Source organism: Pleurodeles waltl, chromosome 1_1 (assembly GCF_031143425.1).
Source record: "Pleurodeles waltl isolate 20211129_DDA chromosome 1_1, aPleWal1.hap1.20221129, whole genome shotgun sequence".
Taxonomy (NCBI): Eukaryota; Metazoa; Chordata; class Amphibia; order Caudata; family Salamandridae; genus Pleurodeles; species Pleurodeles waltl.
This window is the reverse complement of record NC_090436.1, coordinates 663,354,100-663,379,257: the sequence shown is the minus strand read 5'-3', so window position 1 is coordinate 663,379,257 and position 25,158 is coordinate 663,354,100. Positions and strand designations below refer to the sequence as shown.

At 42.6% G+C, this 25,158-nt stretch overlaps 1 protein-coding gene across 1 annotated transcript in view; it reads left to right on the top strand.

Annotated features, from left to right (window-relative positions):
- Nucleotides 1–25,158, top strand: part of PRDM6 (PR/SET domain 6) — a 249,583-nt gene that overhangs the window by 206,572 nt on the left and 17,853 nt on the right. Inside the window, exon 6 of the mRNA XM_069221885.1 lies at nucleotides 20,348–20,524. Coding sequence (XP_069077986.1) covers nucleotides 20,348–20,524 — 177 coding nt within the window. The remainder of the gene's footprint in view (nucleotides 1–20,347; nucleotides 20,525–25,158) is intronic.

The following is a 25,158-nucleotide window of genomic DNA, read 5'->3' as shown; positions in this document are numbered from 1 at the left end:
GTCACCGAAATGAAGAAGAGGTACACCCAAATTGAAAAGGAGGCACTGCTGATTAAAAGGGAGTTCAATCACTTCAACCTCTATGTCTACAAGGAGCCATGAAAGGTAAAAACTGATCACAAGCCAATCATGCCTCTATTTGCTGGGACAGCCCTGCATACACCTCTGCGCATTAGGAAGTGGGCCCTCCAACTCCAGAAGTACCAGATGACCCTGGAAAACAAACCAGCATGCACCAACCCAGCCAAGTGCCTCTTGCGGCACCCAACGTCATCAACGAATGCCCTGCAGGGTCTCATAACGGGAGCTGTTGAGTACGGGCAGTTGGTAGTGGAGGGTGGATGCCCTCATGCAGTCACCATAAATGACATTGCCAAAGTGACAAGATCTGATCCATTCCTTCAGAAGATAATCGAGGTGACCTTGTCGAATAAATGGAAGGACTTCCCCAGAAATGTCACTGAGCACAATGACATTTATATGGATAACCTAACCGCACTTTGGAAAATCCAACATGAAATCATTGTCTCAGGAGAACGGTCCTGTACCAAGGCTATTGAATCGTCACTCCCCAGCAGATGAGGTACTAAATGCCACAAGGGACATCAAGGTACGACAACAACTACAGCATGACAAAGACACACATGGTAATATTTACAAGAAAGTGGCACATTAGTACCAATGCGCCACTTTTCTTGCGTTGCCCCTGCCCCACCTAAAGATACCATGGCTGCGCCGTATTTACAATACGGTGCACCATGGCAGTTGATAGGGCAATAGTGCGTTTGACACTAGTGCAGCAGAGCGCAGAGAGGCCTATTGATTAAAATGGGTTCATTATTTTAATGCCTGCTCTGAACAGGCATTAAATATGACTGAAAAAATAGTGCAATCAAATGTTGTGAATTTCACTGTGCCATTTTTTCAGTCCTCCCTGTATCGGAACACCCTCCAACCCTTGCATACAATATGCTTGGAGCAGGCATAATGTGGTGCAAGGGTTTACAAAGTGGCACAATGCAAGCATTGCGTCACTTTGTAAATATGGCGCGTGAGAGAGGCCTCCTTAACTGTGCTTTAGTTTTTTTTTAAATGACACTAGGGTAGCGCAAGTTGGCGCTAGGGGCTTGTAAACATGCCCCAAAGCCTGGTTCAAGGCTATGGACTGTGAAGCAGACAAGGTGGTGGCCCACTCTCACTGGTGGCAAATCTGCAAAGCCCTGGAAATACCAGGCCCATTTATCATACAGAAACCCAGTGGTGGTCTGTGGCAAGATATCAGCATGGACCTTGGATGCCTGCCTGATTGGCATCACATGCTGGTCATGACGAATGCCTTCTGGGTGATGGAACTGAGGGATTTTGAACAAATACAGCACTGCCTGGACAAAGTATTCACTACATTTGGGGTTTCCCCCACTTTGAAGAGTGACAATAGCCCTGTGTTCCAAGGCCAGGACTTCCAGGAATACATGGAGTTGCTTGCCATCAAACACAGAAAAGGGCCCCAAGTCAATGGAGCAATAGATAGGCTCACGAGGACGCGCAACAAAGCCATAAGAATTGGGGTGTCACAACAGGAGTGTGTGGAAGATGTTTTTGACAGTATCTTAGGAACACATAGCCTTACTCTGCAGAGTACCACCCACAGGGTGCCGGCCGGCATCCTGTTTGGAAGAGCTGTCAGGGATATCATCCCTCATGCAGAATTGTGGAGACATGAGCCCCCAGACAAGATAGCTAGCCAGCGCCAGAAAGAACAAAAAAGCAAGTGGGACAGTACAACTCGGAAAGAGGGGAAGTCCAACATTCAAGTGGGTGATCAGGTTCTGCTCAGCAACAGGCAAACTGTGGAAATATAGGAGAGGAAAGGGCATGAGCAAGTCACTCAGAACATGTCCACTTTCGCAAAATGGTACTACAACCAGCCCAACTGATGAAAAAGAACAACACCAAGGCCCACCAGGAAGTGATCACAGGAATGAACTAAAATCCCAGGAGCCCCACAAGATCCTATGCAGCCCACTTCAGGAGACTCTACTGACGGGTCTGGCAGAAGAACACCAGGCAGAGCCCCAAAGACCTACAGACCACCAACCAAAGAGAAGAGGGCACCTCTAACAGTTAGGGCCACATGTCCACAAGCCATGTTTAGATATGCAAGTAGTGAGCTACCATATTAGCTGCGCAGGCTGCAGAGACACCAAGGCCCATATTTATACTTTTTGACGCAAATCAGTGCTAAGGCAGATTTGCGTCAAAAAGTTTACCGCCGGCTAACGGCATTCCAACGCGCCAGCCAGGCGCCTTATTTATGGAATGACGTTAGCCGGTGCTGCGGCCTGGTTAGCATCAAAATAAATGACGGTAACTGGGCAGCGGAGGCAAAGGGAAGAAGGGGGGTTGTGCTCCAAAGAATGGTGCAAGTCAGGTTAGAGTACAAAATATTGGCTCGAACCTGACTAGCGCCATTTTTGGATGCACAAACCCCATGGAAATGACTCCTGTCTTAGCAAAGGCAGGAGTCAAGCCCCCCTGCCCAATGGCCATGCCCAGGGGACATACTGTCCCCTGGGCATGGCCATTGGGCACAGTGGCATTTAGGGGGGCCCTAGTTAGGCCCCCCTATACCACTTAAAAAAATATATATATACTTACCTGCACTTACCTGCACTCACCATGGATGGGTCCCCTATCCATGGGTGTCCTCCAGGGGTGGGCGAGGGTGGCAGGGGGTGTCCCTGGGTGCAGGGAAGGGCACCTGTGGACTGCTTCCATGGTCTCCTACCATGGAAATGAGCCCACAGGTCCCTTAACTCCTGCCCTGACCCAGACGTTAAAAAACGACGCAAATCCGGCTGGGTGCCATGTTTTAAGGCCCTGCTCCTCCTGTGCATCATTTTGATGCCGGAGGATTAATAAGGCTCACATGCCTTAGAGTCATTTTTTGCACTGGAATGCCTACCTTGCATGTCATTAGTGCAAGGTAGGTTTTCACGTACAAAAAATGACTCAAACTCCATAACTTTGGCACTAGATGGGTCTAGCGCCAAAGTATAAATGTGGAGTTAAGTTTGCGCCGAATTTGCGCCAAAATAAATGATGCAAATCAGGCGCAAACAGATTATAAATATGGGCCTAAGAATTGAAACCGTTTGTGGCTAGTTGTTTATTGTTTTGAAAGTTTGGAAGAGATGTAGTAGGTCACAGGGAAAACACCATAATGACACACGCATATACGCATCCTGACCCTGGGTGCAGGATTGGGGAAGAGAGTTCAAAGGCACTATGTGCTTTGCACAAGTACATATGGATGCTTTTAACAGTATTTAAAGCTTTTGAGCTGTGGAACTTTACTATTGCTTTGCAACACTTTGGAATGTATGATGTAGGGAAATATGTCAGTACTCCTCTACCCACCCAATCAATGCAACACTGTGCAGATCTTCGCATGCACACATTTATGCATATGCCTCTACGTAAGAAAACACACATATCTGCATGTTTTAATGTAATTGCCATTTCAGAAGTGTGGACCAATAGCTGCTTTGTGACACTGTCCCTTTGTTGATTAGGTGTTGCCTTAAGGTTTGCATTAATCAAGTAATTTAAAGCAGTCTACAAGGGGTGATTTGCTGTCAGCCTCTTTCTGACCTGTTGTTAAAAACAACTTGTATGCTTGAAAAATAACTATATGTCTGGTGAGATAGGTTAACAGGTCCATGGATCTAATAATTCAAAATAAGAGTGCATTGCAACACAGACAGCCCCTTTTTCATCCCAATCGTATCTGCACTTCTTGTCACAGGAAGCCATATTTCTGATCCTCTAGATGCATTATTCTTACAAGTCATAGGTTTGATAGAAGAATCCCCTAATAGCTGAGGTTTTTAGGTTTTGCCTAACAGACACTGCCAGCTGACTGTTTGTGAAAAAGCCTACTGAAAGCTTACAGTGGGTTTAGAACCTGCCCATTGCTTACCATTGTTTGGCTTTGTTGTCACTTTTATTTACTTGCTTTTTATTCAGTAACTTGTGTAGGCTATCCTTCCTCTTCTTGTATTTGTCCCTCCCCTGGGGCATACCCTCCTTACTTGTGTCCTTCCACTGCTTAATTTTCAAGCACTACTTTTTCCTTTTTCCTTAAGCACTCCATGAAATTTTATGTGTTTTCCAGCTGTCCCCCTTGTGTACTTCTCTTCCCCTCTCTGTGCTCCATATTGTTCTCTCACTGTGTGTTTCTCCCTGCCCTTTGTTGTGCTCACCCTTGTGTGCTTCTGCCCATGTGCATTGCTTTCTTGCCCCTGTTCTTCTCCCCCAATTACATATTGTTCTCTCGCCATCCTGTGTGCTTCTCTTCCACCCACACTCCACATTGATATCTCTCACCCATGTACTTTTCTTCCGCTATTCGTGTTGCTTCTGCAACCTGTGTTGCTTTCCCTACCCATGCCCTCTATATTGCTTCCCCACCTGTGCCCTCTGCGTTGTTTCTTCCCCCGCCCTCCCTCTTGCTTCTCCCACCCGTGCCCTCCGCTTTCTTCCCTCACCTGCGCCTACTCTGTCAATTCCCCCCACTCACTCCCTTTGTGTTCTTCCCACCCAATGGAACCTTCCGTTTTGCTTCTTCCATCCATTTAAAAAAATGCTTTTGTGCTACATTTTGCTTTTTATTTACTGATCCAATTCAGGTTAGTAAATAAAAAGTAAAAAAGCGCTGCCTCATTTTGTAGGAGTGTGCATGCATGGTTTGCACACCTACAAAATGATGTGGCTGGCAATGTCATAGGCTTGTTCATCTCTCTTCTTTAGCCATTGCTAGCAACGGACATTGCTAAAAACCATTGACAAAGCCAATAGGTCTCACAAGACAGACCAATTGGTTTTGCCAATTCTTGTTTAAAATGAACCAATTTGTAGTGGGGTCTTGTAAGGACAAGACGTTGTCCTAAAAGAGTGCAGAATGGAAACAAAGTTGGAGCTCCTCAGGTCCTGCTTGCCTGTTCAGTTATTTCATGAAAACCTTTCAGCAATGTGTTTGAAAAGTCCATGAAAACACTAGATTGGTGATTGACATTAATGTTACCACTAATGATTTGGCCATGCCTGCCATTTAGCCTTGCCTCCATTTCTGTCATGTCATTCTCCTGCTCTCAAGAGCCTTCTCCAAACTCATGTGTTAGGTCTTTGTGGGGCTGTCGCCCATGTGAAACAATACAGAAATATGCAGGTTAATTGAAACTCATAATTATGGGAAGGCCAATTAGGAGGAGCTTTCAAAAATGCAAATTCTTATTTCTCCTCAGGAATGAAACCAAAAGCAGACAGAAAAAAGGGTACGTTGACGCCTTTTATTTTTTCTAAACTTATGGATACTTTAGTAGATGTATGAATGGTTTAGAGAAGCTGTGGGAGGACACAGAGACCTTCACGTTGGAGGGTGGGAACATCATTCACAGAGAGTAAGCACTGAAAGCATTCTTTACTCTCTTATGTTATTTTATCTTCACTTCCCTGGCCTGCGTCGTCAGTAAATTTGACTTCCTACATGGTAGCACAACTGTGATGTGATTGTGTTGTCACCTACAGATACCTAAGGGGAAAGAGTACTCACCTATCACACATGCCTTGTGTATTTAGGCATTACCCTGGAAAAATGTATATAGAGTTAATGGTCTGCCTTTTTACAAGGCAGCTACAGGAATAAAGAGATTAATTGTGTTTTATTTAGTGGCTTACTGTTTATTATCATAGCTGTGCAAATAGATAACCAGAGGCCAGTACATGTTAACGGACCCTTGCTATTAAAGCTATCGATTGTCACTGGCGGTGGCACAAATTAATAGATTTTGATGGCACGGAATCACTCTCTGGAACAAATATGTTTTTCAATCTACGACACGCAGACAAACACAAACAAATGCACTCAGAGGCATACAGACAAGCGAACAGACCCACACGACAACCATACAACACACACACACTACTTTTTAAAGCCGGCCCTCCATCAGTTTATCTTCAGTTTTTCATCAGTGGGTTCCGGTTATTTGGACCAAAATCCCTCTTCGTGGAAGATTAGTGCAGAACAGCCCACAGCTTGTCAACTAACGATAGGACTCAGTATAGTTAAGAATGTTTTAAGTTCTGCATGCTTCTGTGACTTTTAAGAGAGAGCAGCACGTGGTCGTCGTGTGCTGGGCCCCTGAATTAATATAGTGGGCAGATTCATTTTATAAAATTAACTGGACGACGAGTTAAGGAAGCGTAAAACCAGGGCAAATCCCCAATTGACAGATTTCTGCCACCAACAGTTGCTTTTCCCGACCCTCGAAGGCATGAGCTGTTTCTATCCTTTGATTATGACTTGAAAGAAAGACTGTCACTAATTTGCTAAGTGGAGAATTCTATGCTCGGGGGCAGTTTAGTACTACCACAGGTCAGTTAGGGTATTTTTAAGTGTGGCCTAAGTGACTTTCTAGTCATCTACTTTGTTCATACTCTGTGGTCCAACACGCTCTCTCAGCGGAAGCGCCTGCTATTGGTTGACTTCCAGCATCTGAAAGTTTTTTTGTAACTACCAACTGTACTGAATCTTACAACAGGACCACAAAAAGCACTGCAAACATTTTTGCTGGGTCTCCAGCGATGAACCCCAGATACATATGTGTTCTGTGAGAGAAAGAGAACATATCTCCGGATAATGTAAAACGCCATCATGTTAAGTGTGCCCAAATTCTGGTTTACCTTGAATATTGTTTTATACCACTGCATTTTGTGCAATAAAAGCACCCAAACATGTTTGTCTGTCTGTCTGTCTATCTCTCTATTTTGACATATGCACACATGTATATGTGTGTGTATATATACATATATGTATATATAGATATATATCTATAAATATATATTTACGTGCATACACAGACATATATACATAGTCACTGCAAAAAAAAAAGTGTTAAAGTGAGAGTTTAATTAAGTGCAAATGTCAGTTAAAACATAATGTTTTAAACTAAAAGGGCACTGGGATTCGACAGTTATATTTATCTTAAATAACTATAACTTGTAGCCTAAAGTAACTATAACTGTCACCCCCGCCATGCCCAGTGTTGCTATTATTTCTCTAATTTCAGATGTCATTGGGGATGTTATTAATGCAGTTATTGAACATGTCATGAGTGATGCAATATGTGAGGGTATAAGCAGTGCATTGCATGGCCGCGAGTTACAGGTAGTTTCGGGCATGACTCACAGTAGTTGAGATAAATATACATGGTGAGCTTCAGTGGTTTTGTGCGGCATTGGTGTAGGAGTTGGCTGAAGGACCTGCACTCAGCCTCCCCCGGTGGATGAACTTTTATTTGGAAAGTTTTATGATGATTCATCAAACAGTGCCAACGTTATTAACAAACCAAAAAAACTCTCCCTCTGGTAACTAGGTCCTCACTATAACCGCATAGCTGCGCACAACACAAACCATAACATACAGGGACCACCGTGAACAAAACACCCATTAGCAACAAGCACCACAGAAAGTAAGCAACAGTTAAACATGGCAGAAGGCATGAATTATGGTGTGCATTGTGTGTATCTCATACCATAACTGGCAAATTTCAGTGTTTTTGCGTGTTTGAGCTAGAACCATAACTCAGTTTTTAACTGTAATTGCTCTTTTATATTACATTTGTTTTCCAACTATATATTTTTTATATATGTATGTGTATGGCCTAGCAGGTGTAGGTGTAAATTTAGTTAAAAATGAAAGCCTTGATTGCTCTTCCACTTCCTTTAACGTTCATGGGTTGTATTTGTTCATCAGAAGGACAATCCTTGCCTTTTCAAAAATGCATGGCTACTGCTAATGTCAACAATTCCAGTTCTTGACCTTGTGGCATCCTTTCTAAAATTAATTTACCACTATCTCTGCTTGGTGTAGGTCGCAATATTGATTAATGGGCCTTCACTGATTAGTCCCTCATTTGTAGTGTACACACAGTGAGCATCCCACTGCCCTTAAGACCAAACTGCTGCTGTATAGCTGCATATACGCTTTATTCTTTATTACAATTATAATTATGATTGGTGTGTCTATCTCTTACATTGCCTCACCCACAACATTGCCAGACACTGCATCCCCACAGCATGATATTCGCACCTTAGTGGTCATAATGCACTTCATAAAAATTCTCCTCTTATTTGCTTCAAACAAAAACTACAGCCTTCCAACCATACACCTTACACAGTGTAGCTTGCTATACATGCGGGTCAATGCATCAGCACCCCACTTGGATAGGAAGCTACACCACTTTATGGATAGCAGCCCTATACAAATATTACAAAACAATACAGTATATATATAAATACAACAAAACAATACAGTATATAGCATTTTATATATAATGCCTATAGATTAAAATACAAAATTACTAACTCTCCCTCTCTCACTGTCTCCCGCTGCTCTTTCTCTCTCTCTCTCTCTCTCTCTCTCTATATATATATATATATATATATATATATATATATATATATATATGGTGATATATATATGGTGGTCTCCAGTAGGTAGTCATAGTTAGGACCTAGTTTCTATAGAAAAGCATTTTTTGTTCTGCCTATAATTTTGGCACCGCTTGACGAATCTTCATAACATTTTCAAAACTTATACTTTGCCAAGTTCAGCCTCTCGCTTGAAAGTTTCAGAGTGATCTGTCAAGCAGGGGCCGAGAAAAAGGGAGGGCCCCAAAACACATTTTCCCCATTAATTTTTCCATAGGTCCTTTAGACACGCCAAATTTGGCACAAAGCTAGATTCTGTTACTCAGATCATGCTTTTTGTGATTTGGTACAAATCCGTTCAGTAGTTTTGGAGAAATTTAAGGCCAAAAATATAGATATATAGGAACGCGGATCCTCTATGGATCCAACTGTCCCCATGCTGATATCTGATTGGCTCAGAACATTACAGCAAGGATTTGTTAGCAGCCATCTTGGGACTTGGCTTCAGCCGAGTCCCAGAAAAAAAAGAAGAAAAAAAAAGAAAAGGGGCCATGGTAGAGTCCCCCTGGCCCCTTAGGCCTGCTGCTGGGGTTCTTGGGGGACTCCACTAGGGCTAAAAAGTATTTTTTAATAAAAACATCAAAAAAATTGGCAGATCCATCTGCAAATTTTTCCTAAGTAAAAAAAAAACGCAGTCTCCTGTGCTTTTTTTTATATTTGCCCTGGGGCGGACCAAGTCCCGAAGGCATCTTAGAGGAGGGGGCACACGGGGCTTCCCTCCTTGGGCTTAAATAAGCCACGGGGACCGCCACATCCCTGGAGCAAATGTCCAAATAAGAGCTGGGGGCCACAGCCACCCACACCCCAGGGACCACCTCCCCTGGGGCAAAAATGTTTTTAAGTAAGCGGGGGAAGCCGGATGGCCTCCCCCACTGCCCCGGAGACCACCATTTAATTGATGCGGGGGCCCTGTGGCCCCTCATGTCCCGGGGACTACCACCCCTGGGGTAACACTTTATTTAGAGCAGGGGGACCACCACCCCCTGGGCCAAAAAGCAATTCATTTTCTGTGGGCCATGTAGCCCCCCCCCCACCACCCTGGGGACCACCACCCTGTGGCAAATGATCAAAAAAAGAAAGGGGGTCCCACAAGCCCCGGGGACCACTACCCCGGGCTATTCTTGTTGGAGGGGGTCCCGCAGCCCCTCTCTTGGAGCTACTGATGGTCCTTGGGGCCGCCACCCCCCAGAGCCGGCTCCTGCTATGCCCCTGGGTGCCCATCCCTGGGACACAGCTGTTTGCTGTGGCTTGGCTTTGGCTAAAGGCTTCCCCTACAGCGTCAGGCAGCCATAAAGGGCATTTTATTATAAATAATAAATAAATAAATAAATATGTCCCAGAAAGCCCAGAAAGGGCTAAAAAAAAAAAACAACAAAAAAAACCATAGCTCAGTGTGACCTTCACACAGAGCTTTGGGGGTTTGAGTCCAGCTGGATTCATTATAAAAAATGTTTCATTCAAACATTTTTTTTTTTTTTTAAATATACATTTTTTCTTTTAAATTGAATAGAAATATCTCATTCTAAGTATATCCAACATCAAAGCCTAAAAAACTCTATCTCTCTCCCTCTCACTTTCTTTCTATCTCTCTTTCAATCAATTCTCCCGCTCACACACCCATTCAGACACTTCCTCACCCCCTCACAGACCCACTCAGACACTCACGCACCCACTCACAGCCTCACTAAGACACTCACGCACCAACTCAGAGACCCACTCAGACACTCATTGTCTCACTCAGACCCCAGTCAGACCCTCACGTACCCACTCCCACACCCACTCAGACTGTCACACACCCACTCATAGACCCACTGACACCCTCATGAACTCACTCACAGACACGCACACACACTGACGCAATCTCTAAAACACTGATGTACACACTCTCACACCCAGACAGACAATCGGACAACCTCTCTACCCCGAGGCCCTGGACAACTACCGCCATGCACGGCCAAAGGGCAATGCGCAGCATCGGTTTGGGTGGTTAGGGAGGTTGGCTGCAGGCTCTGGCTGCAGGCCAGGTCTTGCGGGCAACCTCTGCTGCACATTGCTGAAGGCCGTGCATGGACTAAGGTTGGGTAGTTATTGGGAGTTGGCCACAGGACCTGGCCAGAGGCCACACACGGCCGAAGGCGGTGGTTGGAGTAACGTATCGTAATGAAAATTACTATATGTTACAAAAATCAGAGAAATTCACTGAACTGGCCCTCACCATGCCCTGGTAATTACACACAAGTTATGGCACTTATGACATCTTTGATTACATCATATGATAATATCAATGTAAGATTTGCAGTAAAAATTTTGGCGCAAATTATAGTTATCTCTTCCTTAGGGCAGGAGTTATAGTTAGCTGAGATAACTCTAACTATAACTAGTGAATTTCTAAGATTTTGTATGTTTAACATGTGAGCCTAACTATAATGTCCCTGTAATCTTTTTTTCTCTCAGTGAATTTCTATATTTAAAAAAAATCTATTTCCTAACTATAATAATGTCCCTGTAACCTTTGGTTTTCTCAGTGAATATATGTATATATATATATATATATATATATATATATATATATATATATATATATATGTACATATATAGATAGACAGATAGATAGATATACATATGTATACACATATATTTATATATGTATAAACATACTCACACACACTCCTTTGCAATAAAAACTGTGGGCCACATATATGACACAGTTTGGGTAGGGTTTGCACAACGTGGTACATGTGCAACGCAAACCTTAAGTGAGATTTATGAACCCACATAGGGGCCACTTTGTGTGGCCCTGAGTAGCTCCATAAATCTGGAGTAAAGCAACATAGCATAAAACGCTGTGTTGTCTTACTCTGCAATAGGGAGACCTTCAATGGGCATTGCGGAGGTATTCCCACACAACTCCTATGGTTTTGGATGCATTCCCAGATTTACCAGAAGTGGTAAACCTGTGCTTGCACCGAAAATATATGCCTCCCCATGAGAAGCGTCACGAGGAGAAATATTTTTATTTCTCCTCGTTTTTTCCTCTTTCTATATGCATTTTGCAGCACATATAGAAAGAGGAAAATCCCTCAGGGGATTGTTCTTGTGCAGGAAAGTGCCCCTTTCTGCACAGAAACAATCCAACAAGCAACGGAGGCACCCTTGCACCATGGTGCAAGAGTGCCTCCATTGGTGCTAGGCAGCCAAAAGGGTAACAGTGCCGGGAGAAAAGCAGGAATACGCCGTATTCTTTTTAAAATGGCATATTCCTGCTCTTTCCCTGTCATGAAGCACAGCAAGGTAACTTCTGCAAATTATTTCTCTGGGGAGTGGCAGATCCCGGGCATGGAGAACCCACAGGCTCCCTCCTTATATTAGTATTGTATGTTGCCCTGGGGAGGTGGTGTTCCCCAAGTGGCATGGGGGCCATGCAGCCCCTTGACTAATTTATAAAAATAGCCCCGGGGAGGTGGCAGTCCAATGGGTATGGGGGTGCAGGACGCCCCCTTATATTCGCACAAAACCATAGAAATTCAGTCGTTATTGTTAGAGTTATTTCAAGAAACTATAACTCGCCCACTAAGATAAGTATAACTCACATCATTGCCATGCACTCTTAATTACCTCAGATATTACAGCACTCATGAAAACTTCTATAACATCATTAAAAATATAAATGAAACATAAGCGGTCAAATTATTGAAGAAAAAACTGTGCATAAGGGGGGAGCGAGTTATAGATACCTTAGGGCACAAGTTAGAGTGACTAACTATAACTGCTGAATTTCTGTGGTTTTGTGTGACTAAATTCAGAAGCTAACTAGAATGCCATTGTAACCTTTGTCTTGTTCAAGTGAAAAAAAATATTTATATCTACACACACATATATATATTACCTGGTGGTGATCGCCACTAGGAAGTTATAGTTAGGAACATGTTCCCATAGAAAAAGCGTTTTTGTCTTGCCCATATCTTTCGCACCGTTTGACAAATTTTCACTAAATTTTCCAAAAAAAGCGTCCAATGATTCTTGTTGTGCACCAAAAGTTTGAGGGTGATCCATCAAGCGGGGACTAAGAAAAAGTGGGGGTTAAAAAAGTTGCATTTCCCATGTTAATTTCCATAGGACATTTGAACACAATTACAGGCCGAGCCGCTGGACGGAATTACACCAAATTTAGCAGAAAGCTAGCTTTCGGTATGCAGACTGTTCTTTCGCTTATTTGGTGTAAATCTGTTCAGTAGTTTTTGAGAAATTTAGGGAAATCTAAATTTGTATGTCTCTGGCTGGGAAGTGTTCGCGAAAAAGGACGACCTCTTGCAGGAAAATGAACAACTCTGATTGGCTCCCAACAGTGCAGGCTCACACGCTTGATTTTTTCTAAGCCCCCCGGGGGGCAAGGTCCCAGGGGCATTCATAATTTTGAGTTGGGGGGGGTCATCCTGGCCCCACCATACCCCTGGGGACCACCATATAACCGGGGTGATTTTCGGCATATATGAAGGGGGGCCCTTGCCCCCCTCCACCAGCCCCAGTGACCACCACCTTCCCAGGGCATTTACCATAATATGTGCAGGGGCTTGTCCCCCGCAGCCTCGGGTATCACTACCTCCCTGGGGCAGAATTAAAAACAAATATGGGGTCCGTTGCAGATCCCCGTATCCTCAGGGACCCCCCCGCAGGGAAATTTGTTGGAGGGGGGCAATGAGTCCCCCTCGTGGTACTACTGATGGCCCAGGAGACCAACATCCCCCAGGGCTGGCTCCTGCTATGTCCCGGGGTGCCCACCCCCAGGACATAGCTGTTTGCTGTGGCTTGCCTGCAACTTTGAAGCTGCCACCAAGTCACAACAAACACTCCGGTCCAATGAAGGGAGAGCTGTCAAACAGAGATTCCTCTGTGTGCCTGCCCACGGAGATACAGGTAGGCACACAGAGGAAACTGCTGTCACAGAGAGAGTGCAATGCTGGAGGTGGGGACCCAGCTGGGACCATGGGGACATTCAGGCTCCTCCCATGGTCCCCAGCATTAAGACTAGGTGCCCTGGGGGGCATCCAAATCACATGGCCTGGCCCTGGGGGATAGGATCCTGGGGCCAAGATCGGCCCTGTGGAGGGGGCCCTGTGGCCCCCTCCACAAAAAAAACAAATAAAAAAATTAGGCCGAACCCTGGGGAATGGGGTCCCCGGGCAGAGATCGGCCCTGTGGAGGGGGGCCATGTACCCCTCCAAATAAATAAAACAATTATGCAGCCCCTCGAGTGATGGGGTCCCCTGGGCTAACATTGGCCCTGTGGTGGGGGGGCCTTTTGGCCCCTCTAACCAAAAAAAACAATTAGGACATGCCCCAGGAGATGGGGCCCAGGGCCGAGATCATCCCTGTGGAGGGGAGCCATGTGGCCTCCATCCCCCGCCAACAAAATAAAAAAATTAGGCCACGCCCCATAGGAGGGTGTCCCTGGGGCCGAGATTAGCCCTGTAGAGGGGGGCCTTTCAGCACCCCTCCACCCAAGAAAAAAAATAAGCCCCCATCCCCTAAAATAAATAAATATATATATATATATGTATATATATATATATATATATAAATATATATATATATATATATATATATATATATATATATATATATATATATATATATATATATATATTTATATTTAGGCCTGGCCTCGGGGGATGTGGTCCCTGGGACCAAGATCGGCCTGGGAGAGGCCACGAGGCCCCTCACCCCCCAAAAAAATATTTATGCTGGGCCAGGGGATGAAGTAGCTGGGGCCAAGATTGGCCTGGGGAGGGGGCCTGTGTGACCCTCCACCCAAATAAATTAAATATTTAGGCTGGGCCCTTGGGGGTGGAGTCTCCGGGATGAGATCAGGCCTTGCAGCCCCCCCTCTCCAAAAATAAGTAACATATTTAGGCTGTGCTCTGGGGGAAGTGGTCCCTGTGGAGGAGGGTGGTCGTGCGCAGTGGTGTTGAATTAACATTTAATAATGAAAATTACTTCATGTAAAAAACAATTCACTGAAACAACAAAGGTTACAGGGACATTATAGTTAGGGAATAGAAATTGTAAAAAACCATAGAAATTCACTGAAAAAAAACAATGTTTACAGGGATGGAATAGTTAGGTTCTGAATTTACTCTTAGAAATTCAGCAGTTATAGTCAGGGCCACTGGAATTATGGGATTGTGCGGCTGTGGCGATTTTCGCATAGTGATAGATTTGCCGCATTTGCCACATAATTCATCATCTGCCGCATAATCTGCAGATTTTAACCAAAAAAATGTTTTTAGCTCAAACGGTTCAAATGTTACTAAAAGTGCAGTGACACGCATTGCCGCACAGTGAAAAGCCCTTTGCAAAACTGGACTGGTCACCTTTTTGTTGCTTATTGCTACATCTAGGTATTAAAATGGAACTAACAAGATGCAACCACTGCCCGATAGTGTAATAAAGTTTAAAAATGTTGAAATAATGAAGTAATATTATTACAAAATGTGCAGCATTAGGCTGCATAATTTGCCTTTTCCTGCTGAATAATTTGGCGCCCTCATGCTGCAAAATTCTAGTGGCCCTGGTTATAGTTAAAGTTCTTTCAAGTAAGTATAACTCATGCCCTAAGGTAACTATAACTCGCACCCTCGCGATGCACTGCTAATTACCCCAATTACACCACTCATTACAACTTATATAATGTCATTGTAAATATAAAAAAAATATTACCACTCACATTATTGAAGAAAAAAACTGTGCAGCATTTCGGGACATTATTGTAATTTCACAACAACTGGGATCATCCTTCTAACTATCAATCACATGATTCAGTTTTGTCCTAAACTACTTCAAGCATTTGAAATGACATCACTGATGAGAACACTGCATGGTGGAGGCATGAATTTTACTAACTGTAGAGCATGATTTATGTTACTTGAGATAACCTTAACGGTTGAATTTCTATGGTTTGGTTAGTTTAAAATGGTATGTGCTAATTGACATTTTCACCTAACTATAATGTTCCTTTAACCTTTGGCTTTTTCAGTATTCAATGTTTGTTAATTTTAAGTAAGATATAGTTGCAATTTCTATTATCACACTTTAACTTTTGGCTATTTCAGTGAATTTCTATAGTTTTTGTAACGTAAAGTAAGCTGTCCATTTCCATGTGCAGTGTGGGGTTGGAGAAAGGACCCACTAAAAGGTCCCACCGTGCATAACCCATGCCAGGCCCTGCTCCTAATCCCCCCCCCAACCTGGAGTCCAACCCTTTGGTGGTGAACAGCAGGGAGTTGGCCCAGGCCCTGGTCTATGGCCATGCCCTGCTCCCAAACCCCAGTGGGCGTGCAATGCTGGTGATTTGATGTTACAATATAAAAGATGTTGCTGAAGCCCATGCTTTTTAAAAATAATTTACCACAGATTTGTTGATCCTTTATTAATTTGCATTATTTATTTTTTTATTTTGCTTTTGGCCCCAGACAGGGTCTCTCTGGGAAACCACCACCAGGCCTAAGGGGGCAGTGTAGCCTTAACCTGCAGTCCCTTAGTTCTAAAATGGCTGCTGCCACATCTTTGTTGATGTGGTGGCAGCTAATCAGATCCTATCTTGAGACATATTGGCTCCATGGATCCTCTGCGGCATGACATATACAAAGGCTTTGAGCCTTAATTGCTCAAAGACTATTGAACTGGTTTACACCAAATAAAAAAAGCACACTTTCTGGACCAAGATCTAGCATGTTACCAGATTTGGTGTAATCACACTCATGTTTTTGCGGTATTGCTGTTCAATTGTCCTATGGAAAAAATAAGGTAGAAAATGTGTTTTCTTAATGGACCACCCTGAAACTTTCAAGGAAGAAGTTCAGATGGATGACAATTTTGGGGGAAAGTTTAGTGATGATTCATCATACAAAGCCAAAGTTTTAAGAAACCAAAAATTGCATTTCCTATGGAAGCTTAGACCTCACTATAACTACCCAGTGGTGATCACCACTGCGTTATAAGTGTATATAATTGCTTCTGATATACTGAGTACTACTGAATTCAGTGTTGGTGAACATGCATTAATATTTCAGTACTTGAGTATCACATATTTAATTGAACTAGAAAAAAGGCCATATTTGATACCCCAAATTCAGCAACCATAAAAATTTGCCCTGGACAATAAAGTACAATTCTAATAAAGTGAAAACTGCTAATGCAGCTGTAGAACCTTGACAAAAAACAAATCTAATGATCATCCATGCAGTTCACGTGAGAGAGAGGAAGCTTGCATGATAGATGAAAGGCTGTGCATTTTTTTTGCCCTTAATTGAATTTCTGTCCCTGCTTGGCAGCCAAGACTGCTGCCATCCCATCGCATCTCTATGATTTCAGGCCCCCTCAAAGAGGCAAATCTATTAGAGAGAGAGCAATTGAAGATGCTCTGGCCACTGGACCCAGCATTACAAGTGCTGGTGACAGCAAAGCCCCAAAATCACTTCTCAGTGGAGAATCATTCATATTCTGAAAGACAAGAATTTAAAGTTCCAAGCACACCTCAGTGATGCAGAGCACAGGAAGTGCAAAGCAGCACAGAGCCATAGAGACCAAAGTATGCCAAAGACGCCACCCGTATAAAAAGCGCTTCAACCCAGCACCCCCTAAATGTCCCTGGTTGTGTGACACTTACAGGTAATAACTGAAAAAACTGTTTCTGGGCTGAATAAACTCTACAATGTACTGTTCCACCCCTGGCATCTAGGAACCCTCTACAAAGCAGCTCCACTCCAATAATATGAAAGGCTAGAAATACCCCCGCCAAACGAATGTCATTTTAGCACATTAATTAATTAGCTGACTTAAGTACACTTATAAAACTCCAGTAAAAGGATTGAGAGCAGACAGCAGAACTTTTAATGGTGAACTAGATTTGCAGAAGTTTCACTGGGCTGCAGCATTGCTCTTTAGGGCCCTGTCTGTATGACTGGCGTTGGCCAACGACACAGATATCATTGGTGAAGCAGATGCAATAGCATCATCGCTCAAGGGTCTGAGAAATCCCTTTTTATGGCTGTCTACTAGCAACGCGGGAGATGGAGAGGGACTTTTCCAGCCTTCCAATAAGTAGGTCATGTGGCAGACTAGCTACACCACTGGTGCTGATCCTTTCCATGTGAAGGGCAGTGCCAGTCTTAGGCACGAGGTTCTCGCACCAGTCTGACCCCCAGCTCACCCTTAATTGGATGCAGCAGGTGCAGATGGTACAGCGGCAGCCCGTTGTAGTGAATGCACTGCTCCTCGTGCAGGCAGCACATCAGTGAGGTGCAGATTAGCTGTTTGAGGTTGATGGTCTGCCTCTGCCGATTTTGTTCCATGCGTATTGCAATTAGTTACCTCCATTTCTCGTTCACCAGTTTAGAGGCATCCGAAGTCTAGTGTTATTTATGAAGCTATTTTAAAGGTGCCAAATAGGTTATGTCGATAATTTAGAAGTGCTTGCCTAGCAGCCATTAGAAATAGTCGCGAATGTGTCGGAGTTATGGAGTAGCATTTGTGGAGGTAAAAGCAAAGCGTTTCACTGTTGTGTACATTTTTATGTTGTAACATACTGTATAACCAGGTATTTAAACTTTTCTGGGAATAATCAGTTCTAAGAGTTGCTGCTGGAAAGGCCCTGCTCATTAAGAGTTTTCTGTTCAGAGGACTGGTTTGGCAGATCTGTTAACAAGGTAATCCATTAGTAAAAATGGCCAGTGCAATGTATGCAGAAAAACAAAGGCCACAATCTAAAAAGAATAATTGGAACTGGTTGTTGACTCAGTCCTGGCAAACTACAATGTTTTATTTGGTGCACAGTTCCATCGTAAATGTCTCCACATTAAGAACAGTATCATTGAGACTATCCTGCAAAATGTAAATGCCATATCCACTACCAAACCCCTTGTAACTGATATTAAAAAGAGATGGTGTAGCCTGAGCAAAAAAGTGTGCAGAGATTATAGCAAGGCAAAGAATGCATTCTACAGGAGCAGATTGTGGGTATTCCTTACAGCTTACCATAAATTAACCTTACTAATGCTGAATTGAATGTGTTAGATAAAATAACTTTAGGCCCAGTGAAATTTTTACAAAGTGGGTGTAATCTCCTGTCACTTGGGTGAATTTTGTGTTAAGCAAAATTCCTGAAATAAGTCAAGTAGTCTACGTGGAATATTTAAGTACCATCGCCTGCAAACATTTAGGGCAAGCTCGTGGAACAATTTGAAGATTCAGAACACAAGTGGCTGCTGTGTGCAGCAATTATGGTTTTTCTGCTTTTTTGTAGCACAAAATGCGGCTTATCATCCATAATGAACGCAAGGACACATTTTGTACAAAACAAATATCGCCAAATGCTAGTCTTGCATTTTGCGTAATTATTTATTTGCATGTTACTTTTCAGAAACTGTACATTTCACACAACCATACATAACTTTAAACACTTTGAAATCTGTTACTTCATAAACTTGCCAAGATGCAAACAGTTGTTACACAAATCTGCTACTCTTGAGTGCCGTTCTGATAAACATGTGTATGCTGCGATAAAATCCACAAGTAACAAAGATATAACTAGTTTCCCCAGCTTAAACGACCCCAATACTTGTCAGCGAAGTAAAAGTTGCTAACTCCAACCTCTCCCTGGAGGAAAATACCTCCAAACATTGCACAAGAAAACTGTAGTTAACAGGGATCAAGATAAGCTTCATAATAACTCCATTGGGGTAAAAACCACCAGCAGTGGTTACCATGAAAGAATTTTTGGAGGTAAACTGTGGGTGGAGGAGATGTAATTATCTCCAATAATTTTGGAGTAATGGGCATGCTAAAGACAGTTTCATATAGAAACAAACTAGCATGCAAATACCGATCCTGGAGGAAATATTTCAGCCCCCAAAAATAGATTTTTCTCCAAATTACCACACAGATTAAAATCAGGTGGCAACCCAGCCTGACTTTTAAAGGGGAAGCAGATATCTCCCTACAGGTTGGTACAGCAAGTGCCTGCACATTCCTGTGGCGGGATACCTTATGGTAGTCCCTGGAACCCTCTTTGCCCCCTCACATTCCTGTTGTGGCCCTGGCACTTTCTATAATACAGCCCAGGTGGTCATCCATTCTTTTACAATGTGCTTATTGATAATCTGTCAGTGATGTTTTATTTGATTGTGAAAGTTGGGTGACACTGCTGTCAGCTGCTGATATCCTGAGCATTAGCTAAATTCTAAACCCAAATCTCTGTAGATTGGCAGAGAGAGAAAGGCAACTTTTAGAATACTCAAAAAGTGACTTGAACGTCTGCACATATAAAAACCACAGATCCATGAGCCCTCCACATTGCCCCTTTGGACATGATGCTTGTTCCTAATACATTATTGCACAGGTGACAGATTCTCAACCTGTCTCATTCATACATGGCCATCCCGAGCAGTTCTTCTTCCGGGGTATTTATGATGGGATTTTGTTTGTAGAATCCAGGCTGAGTGAGCACATTCCCCAGTGGTTGTCTAGAGGATGCACCATTAGACAGAGTAGCAACATTCTAGATCTACACCCAAAAGAAAAGTTGAAGATAGCTTATATCCTTTTTCCGTGAAAAGGTTTGACAACAAGGGGCAAGCACAAATATTCCAGCATGTCGCTTAAAGATAGATTATATTCCTTTTTATGCAATATCCAATAGGAAAATCCATGTCTAGTTGCATCATATTGCTGTTGTTGGTTGCCGTTCCTAAAGAGAAAAGAACACAAATGGCCTCTTATTTCTTTCTACCTGTTGCAGGCCCTATCAATGTGGACATTGCTCCCAGTCCTTCTCCCAGCCGTCTGAACTGAGGAATCATGTGGTCACCCATTCCAGCGACAGACCCTTCAAGTGTGGCTACTGTGGCCGTGCTTTTGCTGGTGCAACAACACTCAACAACCACATCCGGACACATACAGGGGAAAAGCCTTTTAAGTAAGTAGAGCAGAAAAGGCGTCAGGAAATGTACCTGCAGTGAGCTGGCAAGGGACGAACGCAACTACCACCCAAAAGGATTGGCTAATTTACTCCAGCAACCTACAAGGTTGTCTCAAAAACAAACACTGATAAGGATTTAACTCATACACTGCTGGATATGCTTTTCACCAGACCCACCCTAAACAACTTGCAATGGAGACCACATCAGCCACTAAAATTGATTTCCCGGACCTGTTCAAAGTCTCTTTCGGGTCATTTATTTGAGATGGATTGGCAGAAAAACATAGTTTGGGCCAAACTTATTTACTGAGCTGATACCTGGTTCAGAATTCTTCAATCTAGAGAGTCACATTGGAAATGTCATGCTTAACCTTAAATATGCCCGCCTTTTATTTGAGGTAGAATCTCCCTTTATTAAATAAATGTAGTCATGTACAAAGCATGCAACTGCATGAGACTTGTGTCTCCTCAGGTCAAGTGTCTGCTGGTGCAGTGCCAAAAGGCCCCTATGGGTGACAGGTTAGCCTACACTACATTAAAAATAGAAACAGTATAGAAGTGCCTCTATAGGGTATGCGTTTGGAAGGCCACTTTTAGCTGTCCACTCATCCCTTAAGCAGCAGGCAGGCAAGGTGCACATCTGTCTAACACTGGCAATTAGGTCGTACTTAAAAGGATGTTAAGAAGTAAACTGCTCATTGTCTATTCTCTACTCTAATAAACTATGTTTGGTCTATTAATCAAGTCACAGCTGGTGAATATAAAGAATAGACCTGGCCTCTTCTGGACAATTGTTTGCTCAGTGCCTCCCCCATCCCTCTCCCTTTCACCCCTGTTAATCCCTTTGTCACTAATCACAAAGATAGAGTAATGGTATTTATATAGAGCATATTACCCCGAATGGATTGTTGAAGTGCTTTTCAGTGAGTAGCAGGCTACTTTCGAACCCAGAAGGATTAGTGGTGAATTAATATAGGAAAATATGAATTAATTTGAGCAGTGTCTGTTAGTTGGATAATGGAGGGATAGAAGAGGGAAAAGACTAGGAAAGTGTTATTTGAGAGATCATAGTAGTATGATAAGCTTTGGGATGAGTAAAAAGAGAGAGGGACGAGAGAAGAATCTCTAGAAATGGATTAGGGAGTTCCTACTAGTAAAGTGAGGTTTGGGATGAGCCAAAGGAGGGATCCATAAGGGAAGAATTTAGAAAGTGTTGTTTGGGAGACCATAGTAGTAAAATGAGATTTGGGATGATCCAAGGAGGGAAGATAGTTGGATGTGCTGTAAGAGATTAATACTATAGTAGCATTCGGTGAAAATGTTGATACCAAGTAATCTAACCTCTCTATGGGAAGACAATTTCTGGCGTTGGAGGGATAGAAGAGGGAAAAGACTAGGAAAGTGTTATTTGAGAGATCATAGTAGTATGATAAGCTTTGGGATGAGTAAAAAGAGAGAGGGACGAGAGAAGAATCTCTAGAAATGGATTAGGGAGTTCCTACTAGTAAAGTGAGGTTTGGGATGAGCCAAAGGAGGGATCCATAAGGGAAGAATTTAGAAAGTGTTGTTTGGGAGACCATAGTAGTAAAATGAGATTTGGGATGATCCAAGGAGGGAAGATAGTTGGATGTGCTGTAAGAGATTAATACTATAGTAGCATTCGGTGAAAATGTTGATACCAAGTAATCTAACCTCTCTATGGGAAGACAATTTCTGGTGTTGGATTTGGATGAATCCTCAAATCCGATAAACATGGTGAACAACATAGGGGTCAAAACAGATACAGAATTGATCAATCTCCAGAGATTAACACTGTCACTCAATCCTATTTTTTTATCAGTTAGGAAACAAGGTATGTGCTTCATTTCATCTCACTTGGCAAGAAAATGAGAAAGGTGAAAGCTTTTATATCAGCAACACCACTTTATGCCAATACAATGGATTTATTATTGTACAAGTCATTGGAAGGATTCAGTTAAATAATAGTTCTAAAATGCCATAGGATGCAAGTCATTATGGCTAGTAGATAAAATGGTTCATGACCAAAAGACTTCCCCACTGTTATATAATTATCAAAATATGTCTCTTGTTAAAATTGATTGTCAAGATCCTCAGGCTTTTATATCTATCCCAGCTTTCACGAAATCCAGACAAGCATCCATTGACTGAGCTGTCTGTGGCCTGGCTCGACACCACCTTTCTAAGTTTCGGGAAAACCTTAGGAATTATTATACAGAACATTATGCACCAATACCCTTCATCTGGTTAGACTGTGCAGGAAAGGATTGGTTCTTTATATGTGTTAAAACGTCTCATTTGCTAAAGAAATTAGTATTTTCCAAACAGACTCAGTGGTTTTATCTTAGGTGGAGAATTAGAATGTAGAATATACCACATCAAAGTCAACATAGATAGTCTAAATATAATCACTGTTGTTTTTATCTGGAAAAAGTCAAATTGATTAAAATGCCTAATCTAGGACACTTAAACCAATCAATGTTGCATTGACACTAATATAATTTTACACTGATATTTCCAGGTTCCACAGATTGCACTGGTGTAATTTTGCATCAACATTGACATTGACATTAAAATTTGCCCATTTAGTGACAAATACTGTCTTGGCATCTGTCAATCTGTACAAATATCATCTTTGCCCTTGTCAGATGATGCAATTATTGGTGCAGAATTCCGTCAATGCATTCATGTATTCCAGAAATGCAAATGCAACATTGCTCCAGTAGCATCTGTAAAATATGTCCCAAGCAGACTAGATTCAAATAATGCCCCATTCATGAAGTCCATAGGCATCTGCCCTGTTCTGCTCCATGAGATTGGCAGTATATCGGACCAGGGCTTATAGAATGTAAAATGCCAATAAATGTGCCAGGCTTAATAGGTGTTATTACTTAGAATACATTTTAAGGTATGTTTCATATAAAAAACGTTATCAAGTGATGTGTTAGCAAGACGCTACCTCAGTTAGTTAGTTCAATCAATCAGGAATTTGTAAAGCGCAGTCACCCGTGAGAGTCTCAAGGCGCTCAGATGGGGGAGGGAGGTAAATGTGGGGGGGGGGGAGGTGCTGCTACTGCTCGAACAGCCAGGTCTTAGTTAACATCCATCCAGGCTACATTTTCCCCTTCTCGAGCGCACAACGTTGCCAAGATGGACCATGGCCTCAACCACTGCAGCCTCGGGGTTCTCCCCACAACAACCTCTCAGTGCTATCCTAATCACACTTCACAGGCATGCATGTTCGACTTTTTCTATCAGTGATGTAAAATATCCTACATCCTCGGGGATGGATTGCTTTTCCCATCACTGAATATACCATCCAAACAAGCTAATGGTCAATTAGATTTAAAATAAAAAGTGCAGATGTCCAAAGTTTGTCTTAGGCATCAGCAGCCAGCACTGCCTAATTCTGGGGTTGCGTAATAGCAAACTATCTAGTTTTAACTCCACCATATGTCTCTTTCCACCACAACCCTACATTTCAAGTCTCCACTTCACTCTTGTAGGTTTTTCATAATTGGTTTCTCCCTATGCCACTGTTCCTATCTTTCACTTCCTCCTCTTTCTCTCTTCTTTGTCTTTCTCTCACTCCCTCATAAGTAACGCTAGTGCCCAGCACCGACACCACCTGCACCCAGTACTGACCCTCTTTTTAGTCAGTTGTGAGTAGGTGAGGTAAATGCTTTCAAGAAAATTAAGAATAGAGCAAAGTTCCTAAAAAAAGTTGTGGGTGACGTTAAAAAAACCTATAAATAGCACTAAAATCAAACATTTATGGGCGAGGCCTGTTCTAATTTCACTTCTTTATAGAAAGTTGCAAAGGCATCTGAAAAGTTAGGAATGTGTTCACAGAGGTTTTAGGGTAAATTAGTCTCTGTTTGGAACGTCCAAAAATATTCCCAGAAAGCTATTACTTTCTCAGTGTCCAGGGAGTAATCACACACATAAAAAATGTATGCATTCTACTCATTCTAAAATATAACACGTATATTTCTAAATGGTAACATATTATGCATCAGTGCATTTCCACTGCCACTCTTCCATTTCTATTTCTCAATATGGAAAACATTTTGGGAATAAACTGTACAACTCAACAATGCTGTCCACCTAAAAACTGATTTATTCCGGTCCTACACAGAACATGCTACATCAAAGGTGAAAAACTCACATTGCAGTCTATTACATTGGTCCTGAATGTCACGCATACAAGTGGGCATAGAGTACTTATGTGTACCACTAGGCCTACATACATGTGGCATGTCATTAATGGTGTGTAATGTGTGATTTACTGTGTTACCTACCTTATTTCTTCACTTACCTGTTGAGGGGACGTGACTTGATTGCAGATTACACAGTTTCAAGTCACTTCAGCTTGTCAAATTCCTCTTCAACAGACAATGTCTCATTCCTACGCCTGAGTTTTAAAGGTGAAGGAATTTTGATGCATCTCAAGTGCAGCAGCCCACTTACCGACAAGGCGTATCTTTTGGAAAAAGTCATAAATACCACTGCGTATGTTTTAGAGGGGATTTTATGAAGGTGTGCCTACTTTGCATATATTATTTCTAATGCGACGCAGACGATTCTGATGAAGGAAAAAAACGACCCATCCC